The following is a 16251-nucleotide window of genomic DNA, read 5'->3' as shown; positions in this document are numbered from 1 at the left end:
GCTGCACTGCTACACAACGGAGGAGAAGCCAGAGTCCATTAATACGGGAGAGGAGGTACGGAGTCCAGCAGCGCAGCAACCAGGAACAGGACGAGCGGAGACCAAGATGAGAGGACAGGGGCAGACAGGCATGATGTAAATGACGGAAGACTTGTAGCGGATCCACAGCACGGCAGCAGTGTCCACAGCTTCACAGAGGCAGGCAGCAGTGTCCACAGCTTCACAGAGGCAGGCAGCAGTGTCCACAGCTTCACAGAGGCAGGCAGCAGTGTCCACAGTTTCACAGAGGCAGGCAGCAGTGTCCACAGCTTCACAGAGGCAGGCAGCAGTGTTCACAGCTTCACAGAGACGGGGAGCTGTGTTCAAAGCTTTTCAGAGGCAGGTAGCAGGACTAACCTTAAACGACAAACAGAAGGCAGGGTTCCAAAGGCACACAGATGACTGGCATGGAGAGGGTGTTCAATGATGACGGACTGGCAGAGGAGTGACAGCAGAGTGAGGGTTAAGTAGGGAGGCTGGCAGGTGAAGTGCGTCTGGCTAATTAGTGACTGACAGGTGTGACTAACTGCAGCGGGAGTGAAGGGAAGGCTGACTGGGAGTGGTAGGAGGAAACTGAACTAACCATAACAAGAGCCAAAACCTAACTAAACCCAGACAGGAGGAAGAACTGAAAAATAGTAAATAAAACCCCAAATCAAAACTGAACCCTGTCACCTTATAGTCCGAAAAATATGGTAAGTTTTGACCCAAGTATTAACTTAAAGATATAAGAAATTATTTTCCAGGTCAATATACAGCACATACTGATGCTCTGTGAGGGTTGCCCTTCTCAAAAACTCGCCTATGAAACTAGAGAGGGTTGAATACATCGCTGAATGGGTCATGTGATCTACAGCACCGTTCTAGGTCACACGGCCCATTCTAGGTTATGGTAGTCTGAGCTCACACTTGTTGTAACAACACAACAAAAGAGATATGACTCTTACCTGATCAGACATATATTTGGTTCTCTGGTGTAGGATTTTATCTAGCGGGGTTAATGTGGCCTTGTCTTTAAAAGGAACTCAATGACTTTTCAATATGCTGGTCAAAGTAGTCTGCTATCATATTCTGAAACGCAGAAGGAAACTATTTAAAGTGCAGCGTTGCAGTGGCCTTCAGGGGCACTAAACCTGGAAGTTACAGGTCTAGTGCCCCTAGTGGCTAAAAGTTAGATAGTGCTGCTTTAAAGTCAAGATTTCAACTTTATAAATGATATTCCCATTAGTTTCTAGGCTAAGACGGCCAATTCTTAGACTTGTAAACAAGAGCAGCCTGTAAGAGAATGTAGAGCACTGTAACGGGTAGGGAGGGGGCACCCCTTTGCTCAGTTCCCAGGCAGCAGAACAACATACATGCATGTAACTTACAATGTTGATCAGAGAAGGCTGAACTGGGCTTCTCTGTCAGAGACCCTCACCAAAGATCCCTCTGAGAGCGTGGTGATCTGTTTACGACAGGGAGGACATTTTACAAGAACTTAAAAAATACTTAATTGCAAGCTCTTGGAGTTTTTTACAGTTTAGAATAGATTCTTGTAATTCATCTGTTTTGTTCTGAACTGTTTCATTAAGTTCTTGCCACAGATTAAACCCTCACTGAAGCATCTCATTTGGGTGCCTGTTTCACATGGAGCGGCTTAACCTGCAAGGCTGACCCATTGGCAGGGCTGCTTTGCATGAGCTACCTGCTCAGCATAAAGACGGGCCAAGAACCAGTAGGCTGACCATACATCTTCACTTCCAGTTATATTTGGACATATAAAATTATGCTTAATGTAATTTATAATTTGTGCTCTTTGTAACAAGACCCCATATATGTCTTCCATATTACAGAACCAGTCTGTAATATGGAAGGCTTACTACCAACAAGGCTTCAGTTTTTACATTAGTATAGCTATAGTTATATGTGGCTCTCTCTGACCAGGTTATACTGAATAGAAGTTAGTAATTAGCCTACATCACTCCAGTGGCAGTTAAGCTGCTTACTGGCCAGCTGGAGATTACCTGGAAAGTCCCCACTTCATAGGGGTCCACAAACAGACACAACACATGCACACACGCACAGAGCTAGTCATGTGGGGCTTAGCAAGACAGGAACAATCTGCCGGCTCATTATCAAGCTTTTTGTGCTTTTCTAGAATAAATAAAATGATTGGTTAGATCAGGAATCTCCAACCTGTGGCTCCAGAGTCTCTTATTGCTCTTTGACCCTTCACAACGGCTCCTAACAGCTTTGATTCAAATATGCATCGATTGTATATATTGATTTCAATCCAATTCAAAAATACTTTATTCATCACAAAGGGAAATTAAATGTTGATGTAACTCATTTTGTCAAGGGGTTATTATTGATGGTGATGGCTGTCGGCAGGAAAGATCTCCTTTACCGGTCCGTTTACAACCAATCTGAAGAAGCCTTTGACTGAAGAAACTCTGCTTTCTAATGTCCAGGATTGTCCATAATTTTCTTGATTTTATGCAAAATCCTTCCTTATATCATCGGTAAGGAGCTCAAAAGTAAAGCAAACAGACGTCGTGTTTTTATTAGTATAGAAAAGCTTCAAGTGGCCTAATTCTATTGAAAACATATTTTTGTCATAAAATGTTTAAGTTTATCTTTTGTCCAAAATCTTTTTGCTAAAATCTATTTAGCAACATATCAGATCTACAAGTTCTCAAAACAATAAACTGGATATGATGACAGACACAATGCAAACCCAAACAGGGGACACTAATATTTATGTTAAACTATTTATTGTGTTAACATCTACATTTGTGTGCAACATCTACATTATATTACATTAAATAAATATTTACTTATTTATATATTTACTTACTAGACAGTCAATGTATCAATTTCTTGTACCTGCTGATTGATTTTTGTTATTCCAATAAATATTTTTAATGAAAAAATGTTCTATGCTGTAGATATCTCGGTTTTCCTGATTATTATATTAATAAAAGAACTGCTTGTGTTTTTCTCAGTGTTTAGTAGTTATTCTAAATGAATCATGTAGTCGTAAAACTACAACTCTAGGCAGATACAGGTTGGTAAAAAAAAATTATCTAAAGTAATTATTTAAACTTTTCTTGCCTATGGATCCAGTGCAATTTAAGGATCAATTGAATGAATCAACTGTATAACTCTAAAGCTGTTCATCAGTTACTATTATTTACCAGTTGAAAAAAAATAACTTATTAACAAATGGCCTTTTAACCTCCTAAAAGAGTTACAAGAAAGGCTGTTTTTTTACAATATACAGAAGGAGGACAGAAGGGACAATTGTGAAATTAAGAAAATATCATGTAAGATTAAGAACAATTACTCATTCAAGAGCAGAAGAAGTGGGAATTGATGACCTGGAAATATTCCATAGGTTCTGTCAAACTAATCCTAACCCTACAGAAACTTTACTAATGTTTGAGAGAAAAAAAAAAAAGACAACAATATGGCTTTGGCTGGGTTTCGTTTGTTGGCCTTTGGTTTCTTATTACCACCACCTGCTGGACTGAAGGTTAAGTACAGTTCTCTGCACAACTTCTCTTATTGTCATTAGACTTATTTAAATAAATGACCCGCAGCAATGCAAATACGCCTACTTAAAAGCCCCAGGATTTCAGTTACACTGGGAAACCAAATCCTGCGGCTATCAATGGAAAAGGGCCATCGCAAACCAAAAGGTGTTTATGGGGCAGCAAAACAATTTAGGAAAGTAGGGAGTAGCCTGTGATTTAGTTCAGTGGTTCTCTATTGTGCAATAGGAAATGAAATTTAAAAAACGTCTACTTAGACTAACTGAACAGTAAATAAACAGGAGGAACATGGGGACAAGATGATGGGAAGAGAAAACCTAGTGTGGTAGTTATTTTTATTTGTGTGCATCCGTGCGTGTGTTTCTTTGTGTGTGGGTTTGTGTGTAAATGTGAGTGTACTTGTACTTGCACCTGAGTGAGAACATTTTTGCGCATTGTACTTGTAAAGTGAGGACCCTTTTTTTGTCCTCACTTATTTTTAGGCTAAGGTTAGGTTTAGGACTAAGGTGTCAATTCAGTTTAGGTTAGGCTTAGGTGTATACTGGTAAAAGCCCGGGTTAGGCCATAGATAGTCTAAAATTAATAGAAGTAAAGGCATGATCCTCACTTTGTATTTAAAAGAAAGATGTATGTGTATGTTTGAAATACCTAATGTTCTGCTCTATTCCAATAAATAGTTAGCAGTCCATATAGAGCCATGGTTGTTGGACCCAGCATTTATTTATCATTTTAAATCGCTAACTACTGATGTTTGTATTTTGTGAAAGTATAAAAATTTTTTTTTTATTCCATTCTACTTTGTGTCCACAGTTTAACAATTTTATCAAAGAGTCGCAATACAATGGAATGTGTCATTTTATTGAAAACAATATGTCCAGTCGAGAGAGGGAGGGACAGGAAAAAAGCGTGATGTCAGCAGGGAAGAAGAGAAGGGAGGACTGCCTTGCTTTTTCCTGTTTCCAGCCCCCTCCTCCCCCTCCTACGCCGTCCTCCTCTTATCGCTGTGCCAGAGAGAGAAAGGCGATCAGTAGGAGAAGTAGACGGATTAACAATTGGGACTGAGGCCATTGGACAAGATAAAATGAAAAATAAGCTGGGATTGACTACAAAAAAGTGAAGGAAAATACATTTGTTTGCCGACCAATACTTAAGGATCAACAGATTCCATACGAGTGAAGAAGAAACAGAAAAAGGAAAGTGATTAGGGGATAAGTAAAGATATCAGGAGTGTGCTAACAGAGAGGAGCGAGTGCTTGTTTCTGGAAACAAGTGGAGCCATTATAGAGAGACACCAGCGTCAAGCATCACTACTACCATGTACAGTGGATATGGAGGTATGAACCACTCTCTGAGGCTTTCTAAAATCATTAACTCTTGTCCGCAGGATCGCTTTTAGGTTTTTAAAGTGAGTTCCAATTATTAAAATTGCTGAGGGCCTAATAGAGGACAGAAATGTACCATCCATCTGACATTCTGAAGACATATTAATGAGTCAGTTGAATAGTTTGTCCCACTATGGTCACACTGCTGTAACACACCACACCATCGGTGACACAGCCACTGGTTCTGTTCTAAGTCTAACTAACAGAGTATCCTCACCTGTACACCTGCGATTAAATAATATTCACCAAGAAGTCAGACTGACATGTACAGAGCCTTACAAGAATTCTGTCCCTCTACATACCAGATGTGCAGAAATAATTTTCCAAAGCTACTTTCTGCTGCAAGGACAAGGGACAGGATTCAAGGTTTTGTCCTGATTTTGTGTTTATTGGGCTCAGATATCCTAACGTGTGAAAACCATTTACCAGTCCTTCTTGTTGGTGTGTTCTGTAGACATTGTTTCATATTTATTTTACTAAAGAGCTAACATGTGTTTAGTTGCACATGATAATTTTTTTATTCTTATGAAAAAGCTTAAATGTACTAATAATCAATTTTATGGTTAGGTAAGCTTAGTGTTACGTTAACACAAGTTAGTAGATTATTGAGTTGACTTATTTTTGTATTCATGTAGATTTCAAATTGAAATCATAATGGACTGAACTATGTCTTAAAACTCACTTAAATCTAATTTACTGAAGCTTGCAGAAACCCAGATCTAACATAGTTCTATTTTTTTCTATGTCCTCCTATATACTGTTCTTCATTAGAGCCAAATTTACCTTTAGGCCACTTGCTAGTACCATGTTGGACCCACTTTTGTCTAGAGAACTGCCTAAATTCTTTCTGCCACGGAGTAAGCAAAGTATCGGAAACATTCTTCAGAGGTTTTGGTCCATATTGACATGACAGCATCACAGCGGTTTTGTCAACTACACATTTGTCATTCAATCTCATGTTTCACCAAATACCAAAGGTGATCTGCTAGGAGATAAAGTGACAGGAGGTCATTAGATTACAATGAGTTCATTGTCATGTTCAAGAACCCTGTTCGAGTGGATCTGAGCTTTGTGACAGTGCATTATTCTGCTGGAAGTAGCAATTAGAAGACCTCCATCCCTGTGGTTATACAGGGATGGAGATGGTCAGCAACAATACTAGGAAGGCTGTGGGGTTTAAGACATGGTACTAGTACTAAGAGATCAAAATGTGTCAAGAAAATATTCCCCACAACCATGACAACACCAGCAGCCTAATCTATTACAAAAGGAGATGGTTCCATGATTTCATGAGTGCCCAGATCAAAGTCTGAATGAGGTATAAAGTGAGACTAATTGGACCAGACAGCATGTTCCTAATCTCTTTTTGACCAGTTTTGGTAACGTGTGTGATTGTAACTGACAGGACTTCTGTAGGTATTTGAGCTATTGCTGCTGCCATGTGAATAGCTGATTCACTATTTGTGTTAGCAACTGAACAGGCGGGCCAAATAAACTGTCTAGTGACTATATTTCTGCTATTGTAAGTTTAATCTAAATGTTTTCCTTTAATGATATAAAGATTTTTGTCACAGCTCCAGTGTAAGAAACAAGAACATCCTGTTTTTGATTGGTTTTGTTCTGATTTTTTTTTTCTTCTGTTTACAGTGGCTCGGTGCAGGTGCTAGTGGTTCTATTATGATAGTTCAAAGTTCAGAGTAAATCTAAGAACAAACTTATTTGAAGCTGTTGGGGTGCTACACTGACCAAGGTGTTATTTGTAAGTTGCACATTTATGATTTAAAACATCTGATCAATAAAATCTAAATAGGAATTGTTTACTCTTCTCATACAAACATGTTACCACAGAAGCAACTAAAACCACATAAAAGAGCAGAAGAAAGTGTCTTCTTTTGCCATCATTCTTATTTTTAGAAATCCAAAAAAGTGTTTTGTCTAATGCCAGAACAAATAATTTTTCATACCATCTTCACCTCCTCCTTCAGTCCTCGGAGGTTTTTAAACTTCTGATGTCTGTCACTTGCAATGATTACACATGTCCCCCTGTTGCTCTCCTCTGGTAATTTATCAACCACCACAACCTCCAGCTGGTTAGCAATCCCCTGATTGTTAGTCTGAAAGTCCCAAAGGGCCTGTCGTTCCAACCACAAACTGTGCTTTCTTTTACTTTTTCTTTGGGACCTCCTGCAGATCTTCCTGTATACCATTCTAGCCACTTGAATATTTCAGGTATACTTTTCCTTCCTGAATATGCAGGAAGGAAGACTGTGTGCTACAGAGCCCCATGGACCTGTTTCCACGGCCCTAATATAGGGTTCTGGGTGATGTGGCGGACCCCATCCTCTCTAGCTCCTCTTTAGCCTTTGTTAGGACTTCTTCATATACTTCACTTTTTTATTACTGCTACTCTGCCATGTTGGGGCTATTGTTTCTATGTCCTTTTCTTCTGCAAGTGGGTAATCCTAAAAGATTAGCCCCATGCTCCCTTTCTTAATGTGATGTTAAACTTTTTTTTTGTTATGAAAAGTATTTTACTTTCATCTAGCTGCTTAAATAAACTTTTATTAGGGTTTAAAATTATTTACATGACGCTTAAGTACACAAACAAAACTACAAACAAATGTATTTTATTATCTTGTCGTTTCACAGACGCTAATGCACGTTTCCTGAAAATGTTCAGTAAAGCTGCTGGGTTTTTCTCTGTGACTCAGTTTAGCCAGAAACTGAATTGAACTAATCTTTTTCCGGGCCCTGCCCCTCACAGGATGTTACTACCCCTGGGATTTCCTTCTCCTAAAGGCAGTGACGTGATGGAGGGAAGGCTTCTTGTTTTGTTTTGTTTTTCAAGCCAGGTTTGGTGAAAGGATGAAACATTTTAGAGAGGTCTTTAAGGATCTGGTTCCAACTGGTCCTATAGTAAGGTTTTTATCAGGTTTACCAGACTTTTATTACGAGAAAATAGCTGAGCATTCACCTGTTGGTTACAGTCTATTTTAGTTACATGTTAAACCAGAGCCACACTAGGCCAAATTATGGTGCTGATTAAGCCACATAAAGCTTGCCCTGTTCACTATCAACACAAACAGCAAGAGTAAACAGCTAAACTGTAACAACTCAAATTGCATTAAAATTTTAAAATGTAAGCATTTTTATTAACTAAAACAAGTAAGGCTTGTCTATATTCTATTGGTATCATGATTTAAGACAAGATATCGTCTTAGATGTTCCGTCCGTCCGTTTTCTTCTGCTTATCCGGGGTCGGGTCACGGGGGTAGCAGCTTCAGTAGGGAGGCCCAGACGTCCCTCTCCGCTCCTCCGGGGGAATCCCAAGGCGTTCCCAGGCCAGCCGAGAGACATAGTCCCTCAAGCGTGTCCTGGGTCTTCCCCTGGGCCTCCTCCCAGTGGGACGTGCCCGGAACACCTCACCAAGGAGGTGTCCAGGAGGCATTCTAACCAGATGCCCAAGCCATCTCAACTAGCTCATCTCGACGTGGAGGAGCAGCGGCTCTACTCTGAGTCCTCTCCGGATGACTGAGCTCCTCACCCTATCTCTAAGGGAGAGCCCAGACATACTACAGAGAAAACTCATTTTGGCCGCTTGTATCCGGGATCTCGTTCTTTCGGTCACGACCCAAAGCTCGTGACCATAGATGAGGGTAGTAACGTAGATCGACCGGTAAATCGAGAGCTTCACCTTTTGGCTCAGCTCTCTCTTCACCACAACGGACCGATACAGCGCCCGCTTCACAGCAGATGCCGCACCAATCTGCCTGTCGATCTCCCACTCCATCTTCCCCTCATTTGTGAACAAGACCCCAAGCTACTTGAACTCCTCCACTAGGGGCAGTACATCCTCCCCAACCCGGAGGAGGCACTCTACCCTTTTCCGGTTCAAGGCCATGGTCTCGGATTTGGAGGCACTGATTTTCATCCCGGCCGCTTGGCACTCGGCTGTGAACCACTCCAGTGAGAGCTGTAGATCACGCCCTGATGAAGCCAATAGGACCACGTCATCCGCGAATAGCAGAGACGCAATCCTAAGGCCACCAAAACGGATCCCCTCCACACCTTGGCTGCACCTAGAAATTCTGTCCATAAAAGTTATGCACAGAATCGGTGACATAGGGCAACCTTGGCAGAGTCCAACTCTCACCGGAAACGAGTCCGACTTACTGCCGACAATGCGGACCAGACTCTGACACCTGTCATACAGAGGCCGGACAGCCCTTATTAAAGGGCCCGGTACTCCATACTCCCGGGGTATCCCCCACAGGATCCCTTGGGGGACATGGTCGAATGCCTTCTCCAGATCCACAAAGCACATGTAGACTGGTTGGGCAAACTCCCATGCCCCCTCCAGGATCCTGCTGAGGGTGTAGAGCTGATCCAGTGTTCCACGGCCAGGACGAAAACCACACTGCTCTTCCTGAATCCGAGATTCGACTATCCGACGGACCCTCCTTTCCAGAACCCCTGAATAGACCTTACCAGGGAGGCTTAAGAGTGTGATTCCTCTGTAGTTGGAACACACCCTCCGGCCCCCCTTTTTAAATAGGGGGACCACCACCCCAGTCTGCCAATCCAGGGGAACTGCCCCCGATGTCCACGCAATGCTGCCGAGCCGTGTTAACCAACACAGCCCCACAACATCCGAGTTTTTGCCTCAGCGACCAGCCAAGCCGCCTGCCGCTTCGACTGCCGGTACACATCAGCTGCTTCCGGAGTCCCACAGGCCAAAAAAGCCCGGTAGGGTTGCTGCCGTGACATGCACCGACAACCTTGCGGCCACAGCTCCGACTAGCTGCCTCAACAATAGAGGCGCAGAACATGTTCCATTCAGACTCAGTGTCCCCCGCTTCCCTCAGGATGTGTTCAAAGCTCTCCCAGAGGTGGGAGTTAAAGCTCCGTCTCACAGGAGACTCTGACAGGTGTTCCCAGCAAACCCTCACAATACGTTTGGGCCTGCCAGGTCTGAACGGCTTCCTCCCCCACCATCGGAGCCAACTCACCACCAGGTAGTGGTCGGTGGAGAGCTCCCCCCCCCCCTTCTTCACCCGAGTGTCCAAGACATGTGGCCGCAGATCAGATGAAACGACAGCAAAGTCGATCATTGAACTACGGCCTAGGGTGTCCTGGTGCCAAGAGCACATATGGACACCCTTATGCTAGAACATGGTGTTTGTGATAGACAATCCAGAAGTCCAACAACAGAACACCACTCAAATTCAGATCAGGTGGGCCATTCCTCCCAACCACGCCCCTCCAGGTCCCACTGTCATTGCCCACGTGAGCGTTGAAGTCCCCCAGCAAAATGAGGGAGTCCCCAGGAGGGGCACTTTCCAGTACCCCGTCCAAGGACTCCAAAAAGGGTGGGTAATCTGAACTGCTGTTTGGCGCATAAGCACAAACAACAGTCAGAACCCGTCCCCCCCACACGAACGCGGAGGAAGGCCACCTTCTCGTTCACCGGGGAGAACCCCAACGTACAGGCACCGAGATGAGGGGCAACAAGTATGCCCACCCCAGTTCGGCGCCTCTCATCGGGGGCAACTCCAGAGTGGAAGAATGTCCAGCCCCTCTCAAGGAGACTGGTTCCAGAGCCAGAGCCATGCGTCGAGGTGAGCCCGACTATCTCTTGTCGGAACCTGTCAACCTCGCGCACTAGCTCAGGCTCCTTCCCCACCAGAGAGGTGACATTCCACGTCCCAAGTCTTAGATGTTGATTGTGATAATATTGTGATACAGCATAGGCCTTAATGTTGTCGTTTCCTCGTTTTAAAAGCTACATTAGACAAGTAGTGTCATTTTGTGAACTTGAAAGACTGATCTAGCAGTCATATTAATATCCATATAATCCACTATTATATCCACATTAGTGCTAAATATTTATCAAAAATATCATAATGTAAATGGGAATGAAACTCTGACTTTATTATTTATTATTATTTCGGCCCTGCAGCGGGATATAATGTTCAGGCTATTTCTACACTTGAATACTTTCTAACTTTCTCTGAGGTGGGAGTCACTGATGGTAACTCTACTGCTGTTATTCATTTAATTAGTGATGCATACTCTTTTATCCTCATAAGTACACAGGCTTTAACTAATAGTCGACCTTCAGCATGTAATGTCCTGCTCTCTCCAATTTCCAATTAAGCTAGGTAGCAACAAAATATCATGCACTAATTTTCAACAAACCCCCAATTCCCTCTTTGTTTGTCCTGTTTGTCTCCTCTTCTTTTCTTCCGTTTCTCCCCTGAGCAGTGACAGCTTTGGCCTTTTTTCACAAGATTCCAGCTTAAATTCTTCCCTATGAACAGACTATGGAGTGGTGACTGCAGCTTTGGTGTGCGCGTAGCCAGCAGAAAAGTGTGCACTGCTCAAAGAGCACCTTTGGACTAATATGCTTTAAATAAGTCCTAGTGGGTTGTGGTAATGTCACAAAATAATGGTATATAAAGTAGTATAAGTTGTCGTCTGTTAAGGAAACAAATTTCCTCCGTGCACCCCTTACATTTGCCTATACTGCCTATAGTCAGGGGTGGTTCTGTGTTAAATACATCATTTGTTTAAGAAAAGGAAGTCAGTTCTCTTCCAAAAAAGGTTGTAAACCATATGATAGTATATCGACATAAACTCAGGAGTGAAGGTAAGCTGGTTGCACCTGATACTGTGTACCGCTAAAAGAATCAGACATTACATATTACTGGTAAGAGAGGAGAGAGGCTGCCAGCAACAACGCCCTCACTCAGAACCAGCCATGGCTGTTAGTTGGATCAGTAAATAGATCCACTTTGAAGATGCAGTCTAAAACACCACTTAATCTGTTTACAAGTTTCTTTTTTATTCATTCCGAATTGTTTCTGAACAGCGTTTAGCTGTCTCAACGTTCTTGCCCCCCCCCCCCCCCCCCCCCCCCTTTTTCCCTTGGAGCCAGGGGCTCTTATCAGCGGCAAGCCTTCACAACATGCAACTCTACATTTAATGTCCTTCTGTTCATAGCAAAATGTCCCAAATGAAATCAATAGAAAAGTTAGTAGTTGTGTTTCATATTATTTTGTTCAATCTGGGGGCCAGCCTCTGCCTCAAACTGGGGAGTTTAAGTATCTTGGTGTCTCCTTCACAAGTGATTTTCGGATGGAATGAGACATGGACAGATAGATTGGGGCTGCATCTGCAGTAATGCTGGTGCTGTCCCGGTCTGTTTTGGTAAAGAAAGTGCTGACTCAAAAAGCAAAGCTCTCAATTTACTGGTCCGTCTATGATCCAACTCCTCTCACCCTTTCTTTTAGATTTTTTCCACCATTTTCTTTTTTCTTTTTTGATCCAAGGTATGAGATCCTGGTACAAGGGACTGAAATGAGCTTCCTCCAGAGAGTAGCTGGACTTAACTTTAGAGATTGGATGAGGAGCTCTGTTATCAAAGTGGAGCAGATGTTTCTCTGCATCAAAAGGAGTCAATTGAGGTTGTTTGGACTTCTGATCTGCATGACCCCTTTGTGCCTCTCTTTGGGGGTTTATCAGGCACATCCCACTGGGAGGAGACCTGCCTGGGATTGCCTTGAGGTCCCCAGAATGAGCTGGAGGATGTCACTGGGGAGAGGGATGTCTGGGTTTCCCTCCTGCACCTGCTGCCCCGTGACCCGATTTTGGATAAGAGGAAGATGATGGATGGATGGATGGATGGATGGATGGATGGATGGATGGATGGATGGATGGATGGATGGATGGATGGATGGCTTAATGGCATAGATCCAGATTCTTTTTTGAGGTGGGGGTGTTGTTGCGTCGCTTTCCACTTGAATTTAGGTATACATACTCAGTTTAGTCACACGGTTCTTGTGACGCCTTATTCCTCTTCTTCCCTGTTTAAGAAAAAGCCCTCAGGCATTTTATATATTGTCCCCACCATATTTACAGCGCATCACTGAAAACAAAATTCGGCCCACCTCACTGCCTCAACCTGGTATCACGGAGAATAAATTATGGTGAGACCAGACTTTCGGTTTCCAAATAGTGTTTTTTTCTACAGCCATTTGGGAAGCAGAGAGGCTTCAAGGGCTGCACCTATACTCGTAACCTGGAGTAACAATGCATAAACAAAGGTGATTTTTCCAATAGGCTCACCCTCGGAAGACTGTTGCTAGTGGATTAAAGGTGAAGCAGGATGTAGTCAATGCCTCACTGGGTCCGCTCGGACCACAAACATAAAACCAATAGATAAGGTGATCCCGCTGGAACTTGAGGGTGGTGAGGGCAGAACTAAAACTCTGACCAATCACTGTTCTTCAGTGCGAAGAGCAGTGATTGGTCAGAGTTTTTACAGGATTCCGCATTCCGCAGGATTTCACATTCAAAGATAGATTCAAAGGCAAGTCAAGGCAAATTTATTTGTATAGCACATTTCAGTACAAAGACAATGCATCCATCCATCCATTTAATCTTAAATATACAGAACAAGTTACATTTTTATTATCTTATTACAGGTTGTTTAAGTTGTATGTTGTAAATCTGTAAAGAAACTGGCTAGTTTCTTAGTGCTAGTATATTTTATATAGTTTTGTTTAATTTGTGTTTTCTTATTTTCTACTAGATTCGAAAAAGGGGTTATAAATTACCAAGGAATGTAGATGTAGATCTGCTTATTATATGTTTATTTTTGCTGTAAAAGATTTCTGTTATTGAATAAAAGGTTGAATGAGCTGATTATCTCTCATTGTTAGGTACTTAATGTAACTATGAAGCTGGAATGTTCCAAGATGGAGAGCTCAAAAGGTTCAAAGGATTGTTTATTGCCAATGGCTATATGGATGATCCAAATATGTTAGGCTGATATGTGGGGAAGGAGAAGCCACTATGTAAAATGCTTTTCTTTATCTGAGTGACACTGTCATGGTTTAGTTTTGATTCGGCTTTTGTTTACCATTAGTTTTCAGTTTTTCCTCCTTGTTTGGGTTTTAGTTATGATTTGACTTTATTTATTGTTAGTTTTCAGTTTCCTCCTCCCCTTCTCACTCAGTCTTCCCTTCACCCCTTTTGCAGTCAGTCACACCTGATGGTAATTAATCAGTCAGACTCATTTCAGCTGCCAGCCTCCCTATTTAAGCCTCCCTCTGTTCTCACTCCTCTGCCAGTCCGTCATTATAAAACACCTTCTCCTTGCCTGGCTGCCTGTATTGTCTCCTGCTTGCTACTGGAACCCTGCCACCTCTGCTTCTCCTCAAAGTTTGCTCTCTGCCGTACTGTGAATTCTACTGCCGTGCTCTGGTTTCCCCCTGCCGTGCTTAGGAACCTACTGCTGTGCTCTGGCTCGCTCTCTGTCGTGCTGTGGACTCTGCTGCCATTCTCTGGGCCCAAGAACTCTCTCTCCGGGCCGTCAGCTCCTGCCATCATCTGCAGCCCTGTTCCTCCGCAGTCCTGCTTCTCTGGTTACATCACCCACCATCCCATTAAACCTTTCAATAAAAACTCTCAACCTTAGTCCTGTGTGTGTGGTTCTGGGTTCATCCATAAACAAATTCTGAAAGACACGGCTTGTTTCCTTTATCAAAATAAGGAAGAAGGCATGTTTCAGGCTCTGTAAATGCCTGTTGGGTAGAAGTAGTCCGACGGGTCAAGGTCAAGCTCTTAGGTCAGATCCAGGATATACAGAAGAGATTATATTATATGTGTGGAGAGTACACCAGTGTCCCACAGTTCTGTTACATAATACAGATATGCTTAAAGGTTAATCCTCGAATTCCAAGCTACAAACAGCTGCACATTTTAAACCACTATCTCACAAGATCTGATGGTTCCAGCTCCACCAGAGAGTCTATGTTAAGAAAGATGGTGGTCAGTGAAAGACCACAGACTTTGAAACAAGTTTTTCTGTTTACATATGGTAAATGGTAATTGGCCTGTACTTGTATAGCACTTTATCATGTCCGACGACCCCAAAGCACACAATAGACAGACACAATATTCCATTGCTGTAAGTGGATATAGTATATAGAAGTTGGTGGGTAATTAATGTACTGGTGTGAAGGTTAAAATTTGGGGGGGAAGTAGGTATTCATATGTGTGTGTGGTGAGAGGGAGGAATAGTCATCCAGAAAGGTCTGGAACACAAACGTCAGACTGTTCACACAAAAGGTGTAGCATCACATGCTCAATCAGCTCAGAGGCCTTTACACAGCTTAGTGTGGCACAGTTCCACTGCTGATGTGGGAGCATCAGTCACTGTGGCTGGAATCGGTTGTTGGATAGAATGGGTAGAACTGGTGAACTGTGTCGATCAGGTAGGCAGCTCTGGTGTTTTTAAATTTCTTAATCTGTGGGGACTTAACTCAGTTCTTAAAGGAAGTTAATTTTGATTGGCTCATGCAAGTTGACCAGGAGTTAAAACATGAAGTAGTAAGAGACAGAAAAATGTGTAAAGTACCATTAAACTATCTGAGGTTAGAATCTAACAGAACATCTCAGAGTTGATGTTTCATCCGGCTGGAGAAAGGACAGAAGCCCACACGCATACATATAATTTTGGCTAACTTGAAGCGAAACCAGATAGCCTGCTAAGAAGAAGATTCATTTTCAGCTCTGCAAAGTTATAAAGATCTTTGAATGTCACAAAATCATCTTAGTAAGCTAGCATGCAGGTAAGAGGTTATTTGGTAACTTTAGGGGTAGGTAAGCAAAATATCAAATATAACAATGTTTTTGCACCACATATATTTGTTTAAATACACTGGTATAAAAATACACATAACCCAATTTTCTTCACTGATATGAAATCCATACATCCATAGATTCATTCTTCTTGCTTCAAGTCAGTTAGGGCTATCAAAATTAGTTCTATTTTCTACATGCCAGAATAATGAGAAAGTTTCTTGGTCAACTATTAAATTTTGATCAAAGTGCGATGTTTCTATTTATTTCCTTTTTTATTCAGTATAATGCCCTTGTAAATTGGCTGCTGTATTTCCTCTATTTAACTTGAACATTGCATTTTTATCTGAACACACCTGTAATATCAATAATTATGCAATAGTTTCTCTTTTTTGCCTTTCTGGTATAGGTTAATTCTCTGTTGCTTTAGAACTTAACTTTAAATTTGCTTGTTATTTTTTACTGATCTAGTTAGTAACTGTCTATGTGTTTTTGCCACTGTCAGACTAAGGTCAGAGCTGTGTGTTTTCCTAGCCATTTTGTAACTAGGGTCATTGTCCATGTGGAAGGACCCTTTGTACCAGAGCTTTAATTTGATGGTCTATATCTTCAGATATTACTTCAATATTTCCGCATAACGTTCTTTA

At 42.2% G+C, this 16251-nt stretch overlaps 1 protein-coding gene across 7 annotated transcripts in view; it reads left to right on the top strand.

Annotated features, from left to right (window-relative positions):
* Positions 1 to 16251, top strand: part of ripor1 (RHO family interacting cell polarization regulator 1) — an 86402-nt gene that overhangs the window by 24397 nt on the left and 45754 nt on the right. For 4 of the 7 annotated variants that reach the window (XR_004932271.1, XM_036145299.1, XM_036145281.1 and 1 more), the window contains exon 1: positions 15162 to 15237. The exons of 2 other annotated variants lie outside the window; for them this stretch is intronic. Coding sequence is in view for 4 of the 5 variants with exons in the window: in XM_036145299.1 (XP_036001192.1) it covers positions 15207 to 15237 (31 nt within the window). In the remaining variant the exon portion in view is untranslated. Of the gene's footprint in view, positions 1 to 4579; positions 4910 to 15161; positions 15238 to 16251 lie in introns of those variants that run through there. One more of the 7 variants, XM_021311716.2, reaches the window with a different exon arrangement.

This window comes from Fundulus heteroclitus, chromosome 2, assembly GCF_011125445.2.
Source record: "Fundulus heteroclitus isolate FHET01 chromosome 2, MU-UCD_Fhet_4.1, whole genome shotgun sequence".
NCBI lineage: Eukaryota > Metazoa > Chordata > Actinopteri > Cyprinodontiformes > Fundulidae > Fundulus > Fundulus heteroclitus.
Note: the sequence above shows the minus strand (reverse complement) of the source record. Positions and strands in the feature narration are given on the sequence as shown.